The following is a 12,045-nucleotide window of genomic DNA, read 5'->3' on the forward strand; positions in this document are numbered from 1 at the left end:
AATATACTACTAGTTACTGTAGCTAATGGCATCGCATCAAATACACTACTAGTGACTGTAGCTAATGGCATCGCATCAAATACACTACTAGTTACTGTAGCTAATGGCATCGCATCAAATACACTACTAGTTACTGTAACTAATGGCATCGCATCAAATACACTACTAGCGAGTATCTCCAAAAATCCAAACTATCCCTTTAAGCTAACATTACTATCTTGTCTTGTGTATGTATGTGACAAATAAATCTCTTGAATCTGTCAGGAGAACAGCCTCTTCCTGAACATCAGCCAAACTAAATAGATGATAGTGGACTTTAGGAGGTCGGGGGCCAGGGACTACAGCCCCCTCAGCATCGACGGGATCCTCAAGAACTTCTTGTATCAGGAATATCTTGCCTATTGTTTATGAACTTATATATGAATGAGCATGTTTGAAAAACATTTAGTTTGTCAATTGATAATAGGGAATATTTTCTGAACAGAGGTGCAGATGGTTCATATCTCAACAAATTAGTCATAATCCAGAAGAGGTTCCTCAGGATGATTTCTCAGTCTATGTAGCAGCTCAGACTATATTAGTAGTTTAAGATAAGGAAATAAAAAAAACATACAATATTGTGATGAACAGTAATGCTGACAATTCAAGAGAAGCTTCTATCCCCAGGCCATCAGGCTGCTAAACGAACAATGAACACTACACAACAACAACCATCAAACGCACATAGCACACACATCCACACTCACTTTAAACAAACACACTGTAGCACCCACTCCCCACACTTTATATTTATTGATGAAGGATTACACTACAACTCGTACACCTTACTGTAAATTGTACCTCATCCCATTTCTGCTTTGCACTATATAGTATTGTACATTAGTACACTGCATAGTATTGTATATTATATGGTAACTCAGTTACGTCTATTCTGCATCGAACATTGTACATATGTCTATACTGAACACTGTGACCTCATTTTCTACTTCTAAATTACATGCTATACTATGTTATTTGATACCATCTTGTCTAGCACAATCTCTGGAGCGTAACAGTAAGAAGCATTTTGTATGAAAGTATTCTGTACTTCTGTATGACAACTATTAAAGAAACTTGAGAGACAAAGTGACACATCAGCATATTTATTGTATAACAGCATAGACAACAAAACATACAATATGCAACACAAAAGGTGCATGTTCATAGATTTACAAAAGGCCGTAAATTGAAATAGATCAAAACAATGTTTTACTATGTATCATTCATTTGTTATAAGCCTAAACATGTAGTGGACAAGAGAATACGTTCAGGTGTTACGTGTTCGTAATGTTTTCCCAGAGTTCTACGACTCCATAGGTGTCAGTGACCTCGCTAGCCATCATTATTACAATGTTCTCCATCTCACCTTTTAGTTTCAACACCTTTAAAAACTAAAACTCCTATGGGAGTCTAAATGATCTTATAGACAGCTGACAGCTCAGACTGAGAGGAGTCTAAATGATCTTATAGACAGCTGACAGCTCAGACTGAGAGGAGAGGAGTCTAAATGATCTTATAGACAGCTGACAGCTCAGACTGAGAGGAGTCTAAATGATCTTATAGACAGCTGACAGCTCAGACTGAGGGGAGTCTAAATGATCTTATAGACAGCTGACAGCTCAGACTGAGGGGAGAGGAGTCTAAATGATCTTATAGACAGCTGACAGCTCAGACTGAGAGGAGAGGAGTCTAAATGATCTTATAGACAGCTGACAGCTCAGACTGAGAGGAGTCTAAATGATCTTATAGACAGCTGACAGCTCAGACTGAGGGGAGAGGAGTCTAAATGATCTTATAGACAGCTGACAGCTCAGACTGAGAGGAGAGGAGTCTAAATGATCTTATAGACAGCTGACAGCTCAGACTGAGAGGAGAGGAGTCTAAATGATCTTATAGACAGCTGACAGCTCAGACTGAGGGGAGTCTAAATGATCTTATAGACAGCTGACATCTCAGACTGAGAGGAGTCTAAATGATCTTATAAGCAGCTGACAGCTCAGACTGAGGAGTCGAAATGATCTTAGACAGCTGACAGCTCAGACTGAGAGGAGTCTAAATGATCTTATAGACAGCTGACAGCTCAGACTGAGAGGAGTCTAAATGATCTTATAAGCAGCTGACAGCTCAGACTGAGGGGAGTCTAAATGATCTTATAGACAGCTCAGACTGAGAGGAGTCTAAATGATCTTATAGACAGCTGACAGCTCAGACTGAGAGGAGTCTAAATGATCTTAGACAGCTGACAGCTCAGACTGAGAGGAGTCTAAATGATCTTATAGACAGCTGACAGCTCAGACTGAGAGGAGTCTAAATGATCTTATAAGCAGCTGACAGCTCAGACTGAGAGGAGTCTAAATGATCTTATAGACAGCTGACAGCTCAGACTGAGAGGAGGAGTCTAAATGATCTTATAGACAGCTGACAGCTCAGACTGAGGGGAGTCTAAATGATCTTATAGACAGCTGACAGCTCAGACTGAGGGGAGTCTAAATGATCTTATAGACAGCTGACAGCTCAGACTGAGAGGAGTCTAAATGATCTTATAGACAGCTGACATCTCAGACTGAGAGGAGTCTAAATGATCTTATAGACAGCTGACAGCTCAGACTGAGGGGAGTCTAAATGATCTTATAGACAGCTGACAGCTCAGACTGAGGAGTCTAAATGATCTTATAGACAGCTGACAGCTCAGACTGAGGGGAGTCTAAATGATCTTATAGACAGCTGACAGCTCAGACTGAGAGGAGTCTAAATGATCTTATAGACAGCTGACAGCTGTTGTAATGATACACAACTGTCCGCAAGCACCAGGAATGGATTTATTCTTTTCACATACTTGGAAAATATTTGTCTAGAAAATATAGTATAGGATGTTATTGACTGGATTGGTCCTCATTTGTGTACTTGTACTTCTGCACTTTAACTCAGAGTTATCAACAATGGATGAAAAGTGTACTACAGAAGGCTGGGATAAATTAATGTGAAGTCATGACATTGTTCGTATGGACCCTGGAGAAAATCAATACAAATAAATCCATGTCGAAAGAAATACCAGAGGTATCCTTTAAGGCTTTTAACTGTAAAAATGAAGGCATGATTTTTGTACAGCGTCTGTTTTAATTATTTGATGACATCACAGCCACCCATCGTGGCTTTGAGCCTGCGGGGGGCGCCAGTGGTGCGTGTTGAGTTGGTCATCGCCTTCATTTCAACTGCAGCAGCACCTAGTGAGACACAAAACACACCATCATCATCATCACCATCATCACCATCATCACCATCATCATCATCATCAACACACACACTCCTGAAAGACACACACACACACTCCTGAAGGACACACACACACACACTCCTGAAGGACACACACACACACACACACACTCCTGAAGGACACACACACACACTCCTGAAGGACACACACACTCCTGAAGGACACACACACACACTCCTGAAGGACACACACACACACTCCTGAAGGACACACACACACACACACTCCTGAAGGACACACACACACACACTCCTGAAGGGGACACACACACACACACACACACACACACACACACACACACACGTTCCTGCTCTGTCAACACCACAGTGAGTTAACCTGTTAAGCCCTATTTTCTGAAAATCCGCCTAAAAATACATACCTAAGTAAATGGAAGATTGCTCCACTTCTACAAGGTCCATTTGCATGTTCTTGGTATCTAGGGACATCTATGGATCTCAGGGAATGTATTCTCAGTGTCAGAAATATTGTGTCTGTTACTAGGCTTGAGTAAATTGTAATGAACCAAAGGAGAATATAATTTATTTTCTTTTCTCATCTTTGACGGTGAAACACCATGCAAAAAATGACCAGACATGAAAAATTTAGCACCTTCTTGAGATCACGTGTACAAAAGATCTAAGCAAATGAATAAAGGGAAGATGATTAAACAGGAGATTTTGTAGAGACAGTACTGAATTCTGCCATCCGGACACATTTGAAATATTATTATAGACTATAGAATACCAGGCCTATAAATTCCCTTATTAATGTTATTATAGCCAAGTCGCACATCTATGGATCGGGCCAAATCTCCTCTTTCCAATGACATAGTTAAATCTGGATTTAGTATCAACAGGCGTGATTCACAAACCGTGAATGAAATCTACTGTTCACGTGAAGTTAAATCCTCTCTACAAGTGAAACTGAAACTTAACAAGCTGTTTGTTGTTAACACTTTGAGTGCCACGGACGAGATATCTCGTTATTTCATGGCAACCGTTGAGTGCCAGGAACGAGATATGCAGTTTTTTTAGTCGTTATTTCTTTTATATTTCATCAATCTAGCTTCACGTTACCACTGCAAACTCTCTCTGAGCTCCATTGGGAAAATACCACCCCATATTGTCTCCCGGGTGGTACTGCACCCCTTTGGAATGGATTGAATGAAACGCATGGGGGAAAAAAGAGTCCGGAATCCACATTTTACTTCTCAAGCAAGTAACCGGAGCCGATTGCAGTCTTTGTGGTCCCGCAGAACAGCGTGGAATAATGTGTTCGAGCACCCAGCGTTGGATCAATAAACGCGATCGATATTTGGAATGGCGATCAGGAATTGGAATAAGCCTTTTGGAGAACATCTGATCTGAGGTAAGGAATCTATTTTACCAGTATTGGGATAATCAGAGCTATTTTCACCTATATATCAGCGTGTGCCATATGTGTGTATGTGTGTGTGTGCGATCAGGAAATAAGAGAATCGATTTTTCAGGCCGCTTCTATAGCGTGCATAAGTACACATATACTATCGATAATCTAGCGTTTATTTGAAAACGATTCATAAATAGGCCGAAAAATGACAACGTGTTTTGTGTATTACAGTAAAGGGCGTTTATCACAGAATCTTCTGGAAGTTTCAAGAAACAAGCGTTTTTCAAAATGGTATAAAAACGGAAATGAACCGATTAAAAAACAATCCGTTTTGACAATGTTGACTGCAAATAAGTCATTGATAAGCGACGGCCAGATTAGACACATAGCCATAATTTAAGATATAGTTTATGCGTTCGCAAATATGAGAGCTCTATCATTGAAGTGGGTGGCGGCATTCAAGGGGGTAAATAGGGAAATACGGCCGGCACGGAACGTGTTAAGGGGGCAGTAGGCAATTAATTTACTCAGTGGATGCCTGAACACAGAATGACACCAGTATTACTGACTACCACGGCAAGCCTATCGAAATGTCGAAATGTGTATGTGTGCGTGTCTTACTTTATTAGCGGCCTCTAACGAGCTGATGAGTGTGTGTAGCTCCTCCCTGTTCATCTCCATGACAACAGGCCGCAGGGCTCCGCCCTCCTTCACGTCCAGACTGAGACTCAACAGAGGAGTCTGGAGAGACGAGATCTTATCACTGGAGAGGGCTAACTGGAGAGAGAGAGAGAGAGAGAGAGAGAGAGAGAGAGAGAGAGAGAGAGAGAGAGAGAGAGAGAGAGAGAGAGAGAGAGAGAGAAAGAAAGAGAGCGAGAGATGGAGAGAGAGAGCGAGAGAGTCAGGAGAGAGAGTAAGAGAGTGAGAGAGAGGGAGAGAGTAAGAGAGAGTAGACAGAGAGAGTAGAGACAGGAGAGGGAAATAGGGAGAGAGAGAAAGAGAGTATAGAGAGAGAAAGTATAGAGAAAGAGAGAGAAAGTATAGAGAGAAAGAGAGCGTATAGGAGAAAGAGAGAGAGTATAGAGAGAGAACGTATAGAGAAAGAGAGAGTATAGGAGAAAGAGAGAGTATAGGAGAAAGAGAGAGTGAGAGTAGAGAGAGTGAGAGTAAGAGTAGAGAGAGAAAGAGAGTGAGAGAGAGAGAAAGTATAGAGAGAAAGTATAGAGAGAAAGAGAGCGTATAGGAGAAAGAGAGAGTATAGAGAGAGAACGTATAGAGAAAGAGAGAGTATAGGAGAAAGAGAGAGTATAGGAGAAAGAGAGTGAGAGTAGAGAGAGTGAGAGTAAGAGTAGAGAGAGAAAGAGAGTGAGAGAGTAGAGAGAGAGAGAGTGTAAGAGGAGAGAGTGTGAGTGTGTTCTGAATGGACTGAAATGACCATTTGTCACCAGATCAGATAGGCTTCTTCAAATCCCTGTGAAAGTGAAAACAAAAAGGATTAAAAACCTACTTTCAACTGCCAGTCAAAGTCCTGAAGGGTGGCGGTGGAGATGGAGTTGGTTCTCTCCAGCAGGGCCTGGTGAACCTCCTCCCGTCTGGCTCGGAGCACGCTCAGTACGGCCTCACCGTAGCCACTGCCCACGTCTGCCAACCCAGACACCACCTGCCCACACGACCACATTCAGGACATCAATACACAGAGATACTGGGAGCATCTGCCCACAGGGTCCTGCCGCGGCTATCGCTAACAGGGCTATCGCTAACAGGGCTATCGCTAACAGGGCTATCGCTAACGGGGCTATCGCTAACAGGGCTATCACTAACTGGGCTATCACTAATGGGGCTATCGCTAACGGGGCTATCACTAATGGGGCTATCGCTAACGGGGCTATCGCTAACGGGGCTATCGCTAACAGGGCTATCGCTAACAGGGCTATCGCTAACAGGGCTATCGCTAACAGGGCTATCGCTAACAGGGCTATCACTAACGGGGCTATCACTAACAGGGCTATCACTAACGGGGCTATCGCTAACAGGGCTATCGCTAACAGGGCTATCGCTAACAGGGCTATCGCTAACGGGGCTATCGCTAACAGGGCTATCGCTAACAGGGCTATCGCTAACAGGGCTATCACTAACAGGGCTATCGCTAACAGGGCTATCACTAATGGGGCTATTGCTAACTGGGCTATCGCTAACAGGGCTATCGCTAACAGGGCTATCACTAATGGGGCTATTGCTAACAGGGCTATCACTAACGGGGCTATCGCTAACAGGGCTATCGCTAACAGGGCTATCACTAATGGGGCTATTGCTAACTGGGCTATCACTAACAGGGCTATCGCTAACGGGGCTATCACTAATGGGGCTATTGCTAACTGGGCTATCACTAACAGGGCTATCACTAACGGGGCTATCACTAATGGGGCAAACGCTAACAGGGCTATAATAAAATAAAAAATTAAATAAACGTTTGCCCCCTTTGAGCATCCCAACGCCCCCCTTTCAACAACTCTGCACCCCACCCCTGTTGAGAAACCCTACTAGAGGAGAGATCGGGGAGAAACCCTACTAGAGGAGAGATCAGGTAGAAATCTGAGGGGGCGGCGGGGGGTCTGAGGGGGTGGCAGGGGGTCTGAGGGGTGACAGGGGGTCTGAGGGGGTGACAGGGGGTCAGAGGGGGTGGCAGGGGTCTGAGGGGGTGGCAGGGGGTCTGAGGGGGTGGCAGGGGGTCTGAGGGGGTGGCAGGGGGTCAGAGGGGGTGGCAGGGGTCTGAGGGGGTGGCAGGGGGTCTGAGGGGGTGGCAGGGGGTCTGAGGGGGTGGCAGGGGGTCAGAGGGGGTGGCAGGGGTCTGAGGGGAGCAGCAGGGGGTCTGAGGGCACGGCCGTCTGGGTGAATCCATCACATCCTCTCACCTCCTGGTCAGAGCTGCTGTGCCCCACGGCCAGGCGGAAGACGGAGGAGAGAGAGTCCAGCAGCTGCAGCCACTCCCCCAGGCTCCAGGTGGCGCTGTAGTCCTCCATGCGCGGAGGCTCCCGCCCACAGAGCTGGTCCACCACCCTGTGACACAGCTGCATGGGGGATGGTCTGCGTCAACATCTGATCCACAATATCATCATCATCATCAACAACAACAACAACAACAACAACAACAACAACAACAACAACAACAACAACAACAACAACAACAACAACAACAACAACAACAACAACAACAACAACAACAACAACAACTAGAGATGCACGGATACCTTTTTTCTTATTTTCTTTACTGACCAAGTGGATTTTATCCAAAGCACTTTACAACTTGTTCCTCACATCTTAACCCGTTCACTCACACACACCGACGGTGGAGTGCCGACCTGCTCAAGGACACTACGACACGGGAGGAGCGGGAATCTAACCGGGAACCTCCGGATTACCAGACGACTGCTCTACCTCCAAAGTAACCGGTAGGCTTCATCCAGTTACCGTGGTTTCCTTGATTGATCATTCAGGCCACGTTGGCAATAAGTTGATCATCTCCTCTCATGTTATTAAGATGTCTTCATCACATGTGTGTATCAATAAGCTTTAATGATAATTATTATGCTATTTTTATTTTTTTTTATTATTTTTTTAGCATTTTTACAGCTTTTTCTTGGTCACGCAGGACCGACAGAGGAGAGGGCGAACGGGAGGAGAGGTGGTGAGGACATGCGACAAATAACGTCGGGTGCTGGGATCGAACCCGGGTCGGCCGCGTAGGTGCGCGAGGCACTATGGTATGCGCCACGAGGGCACCCCTTATTATGCTATTATTGAGAGAACTTTGACTTCAAGGTTTTGCCTCTTCATTGACATTTAAATGTGTGATTAATGTAGTTACGTTTTTCGACAATATGGACTTTTTGTGGCTGATGCACATACAGTGAGTCAGGACGTTTCAAAGTAAAGGTTCCACTCAGATGAGAGTGGAAACGAGGCGTGTCATCAGTCTGAGGAGCTTTTACTTTGACACTTCCCGTCCTCTGACCTTCATCTCCTGTGTGCCTTTATTTTAATCTAATCTATTTACAATGCCCCTGAAAGTGGGCATGGACTACTGATCTGGAGTCAGCTTCAGTCTTGTTAGTTTTAATGAATTCACAAGCCCAAGTGTCCCTAAGTCACTGATCCCAAGTCAGTGGCACTCCCAGCTCTGGCAGGCTTGGTGAATACGGGCCCCTAGGGTTTGTTTTCGTAGAGGCAGGAAGGGTGGAATGAGGGCTGAATGCCAGCCCTGAAGCATAACTGAGAGTCACACGCCATCTGGTGGGGAATAAAGAGTATTGCAATGCGGCATGAACAACAAGGAGGAATTCGATTAGAGTAGATTAGATTCAAATGTATTGTCATCATGCACCATAAATAAGTACAGTACAATGAAAATAAGTTTGGCATCCAAACAGAGTGCAAATGTAACAGTAAAGAGCAATAGTGATATACAATGTGCAGGTGATTAAACTGGATATAAAATATACATAAATTAGTACTACTGAGCCATGGTAAATGGTGCATTTATATAGCGTTTTTATCCAAAGCGCTTTACAATTTGTTCCTCACATTTTACCCGTTCACTCACGTCATACTGGCCAGCAGTGTAAGGCCTAACAAAAATAATGGTTTGTTTCCGGTTGCCGACCGACCCTGCCGATTTAGGTGCGACCCAATATATTTTATGAGTTTTTAAAAAAAAATATTAAAAAAAGATTAAATAAAAGAAATCTGATTTTTATTTTTTTTTTATTTTTTTTTAATAAAGTTTCATATAAATCTTAGTCAAACCTTTAGTATTATGGATATTAAACATGCTGGCAGAGTACATGCATCCATGTTGTTGTGAACATTTTAATTAAATAAAGAAATTCCCTATCCATAGTCGCCGTGGGAAAGAATAAAATAAAATAATTTAATTAAATAAATTCCCTACCTACCCATGGCCTAACTGACAACCAACAGGAAACAAACAATATTTTTTTTTATGCCTAACTAGTAAGAGTAGGTAAGGGATTAAAAGAAGGTTAGTCGTTTTTCTTTCTTCTCCTCATTTCAGATATTGAATGAAGAAGTGTGTTTTTAGTCGACAGCGAAAGATTGGTTGTGTTCCGTGGTGGGAAGTTCATTCCACCATTGTGGAGCGAGGACCCAGAATAGCCGGCTTCTCTTTGATGACCCTCCCGGAGCTCGGATAGGAGTGGGTCTGAGGCAGCCAGAAGATCCAGAGCGGGGGATCTACAGGATGAGGGCGTGTAGTTAGAGACCATTGATCGGGCGATATGCCAGGTCGAGGGCCTTGAAGCGGATTCGTGCAGCGATGGGGTGCAGGTCCCTAAGAAGTGGGGTAACATGGGCTGACTTCGTTAGGTTGGAGATCAGGCGGGCCGCTGCGTTCTGAATGAGCTGAAGAGGCTTGGTGGTGGTGGGTAGACTAGCAAGCAATACCCTCCTGGGTATTACACACAGTTGAGATGTAGATATGTGGCAATTTGTCAGCACTGTTAGACATCAACACCATCAGGTATTTGTATAAAAATGAATAAAATAATATATAAAATAATTTATGAAGTAGTACAGTATATGGTTTCCCCTCCCTAAAATAAAGTAACCTATTGAAATAGTCCTAAATAGCCACATGACTCTCTCTACAAACTCACTATTCCCTTTCCCTATGCGCTAGGCCACTACTAGAGTTGGGTCCAAATTAATAAAGATATATATTCAAATTGGAGTAATTCCTCAATGACCATTGTGTTGATGACAACCCCAGTCGTCTGAGTTACCTAAAAAGAAGAGGTCCTAACTTAAGTAAAATAACCGTTGGGATACATTTCTAATAGAGAGGTGCAGGATTAATAAGGAATGTAATATAAAATAAATTGTTACATTTCAGTAGATGGCGGTAATGCAACATTTATGGATGTTGGATACAGAATAAAAGAAGAAGAAAAGCATTATTCTACGCAGAGAGTTGGATGCATAAAACTATATAAAACCGACTCAGCAAGACCGACGGCTTCTCAGTTACAGTGGGTGACAATATTGTCACAAGGAAAGATGAAATTACCTACCTGGGTTCCATCCTAGAGGCAAATCTTTCCTGTGACAAAATGGCATCCAAGGTAATAAAAAAAGTCAACCAATGAACTAGATTCTTGTACCGGATCTCCTCTCTGGTAAACAAGAATACCCTGAAGACTCTGGCAGGAGCACTCATTCAAGGGTACTACGACTATGCTTGCACCTCATGGTACCAAAGCACCTCAAAGGCGCTAAAAACAAGATTACAAACATCACAAAACAAACTGGTCTGGTCAGACTTCTACTTGACCTTACCCCTAGAACCCACCTCACCCCTGCCCACTTTGACAATCTAGGATGGCTTAGAGTAGACGACAGAGTACAGCAACTTGCAATGGGCCTGGTCTACATGATACACTATACAACTAAGGTACCCATGTACATGTCAAAATACTTCCCAAAGGTCAGTGAATACCACGACCACAACACCAGAGGAAGCTCAACAAATCATGTTAAACCCAGATTCGGCTCAAACAAGGGACTAAACACGTTTCGCAATTATGCCACATCAATGTGGAACACCCTACCCACAGCCGTAAAAAGATGTGAATCACTACCCACTTTCAAAACCACTCTTAAAGAGCACCTACAGGAGACTGCAATTCGAAACTGGCCACCGTAAATGTCCAAACCCCCCCACCCCCTCCTAATATATTCTCTCCCCGCCGTATGTATAATTGTTCTCCCACCCACCCACCCCCTCCTAATGTACAGTCTCCTCCCCACCGTATGCATATACTCTCTATCAGGATCTATGGGTAACAGTACTGTATATTTGCATATCGTATATGTCACAAATGTAACAGTACTGTACTATATACCTGTATGTCATGTATGTCCCTATGCCATAAATGTCATGAATGTCATGTATGTTGTGTATGTCATATATGTCACTATGAATTGAAAATGGGGGACCCTGATGTAAACAAGACGAAAGTCTTTCTCTGGTCTGCATCCCCTTAACAATTGTGTGTATTGAGCTGTACTGTATTGTACAGAGTACAGCAACTTGCAATGGGCCTAGTCTACAAGATACACTATACGACCGGGGTGCCCATGTACATGTCAAAATACTTCCCAAAGGTCAGTGAATACCACAACCACTACACCAGAGGAAGCTCAACAAATCATGTTAAACCCAGATTCGGCTCAAACAAGGGACTAAACACGTTTCGCAATTATGCCACAACAATGTGGAACGCCCTACCCAAAGCTGTAAAGGAATGTGAATCCCTGCCCACATTCAAAACCGCTCTTAAAGAGCACCT

General features: G+C 43.5%; 1 protein-coding gene across 1 annotated transcript in view; it reads right to left on the reverse strand.

Moving 5' to 3' along the window:
- Nucleotides 1-1,126: 1,126 nt before the first annotated feature.
- The window catches only part of commd8 (COMM domain containing 8), a 12,685-nt gene continuing 1,766 nt past the window's right edge, over nucleotides 1,127-12,045 (reverse strand). Inside the window, exons 2-5 of the mRNA XM_084310075.1 lie at nucleotides 7,594-7,749; nucleotides 6,189-6,341; nucleotides 5,303-5,458; nucleotides 1,127-3,263 (exon numbers count right to left, since the gene is read on the reverse strand). Of these exons, the coding sequence (XP_084166201.1) occupies nucleotides 3,243-3,263; nucleotides 5,303-5,458; nucleotides 6,189-6,341; nucleotides 7,594-7,749 (486 nt within the window). The 3' untranslated portion in view covers nucleotides 1,127-3,242. The remainder of the gene's footprint in view (nucleotides 3,264-5,302; nucleotides 5,459-6,188; nucleotides 6,342-7,593; nucleotides 7,750-12,045) is intronic.

The sequence above is a fragment of the Notolepis coatsorum genome (genome assembly GCF_963971535.1).
Source record: "Notolepis coatsorum genome assembly, chromosome: 3".
NCBI lineage: Eukaryota > Metazoa > Chordata > Actinopteri > Aulopiformes > Paralepididae > Notolepis > Notolepis coatsorum.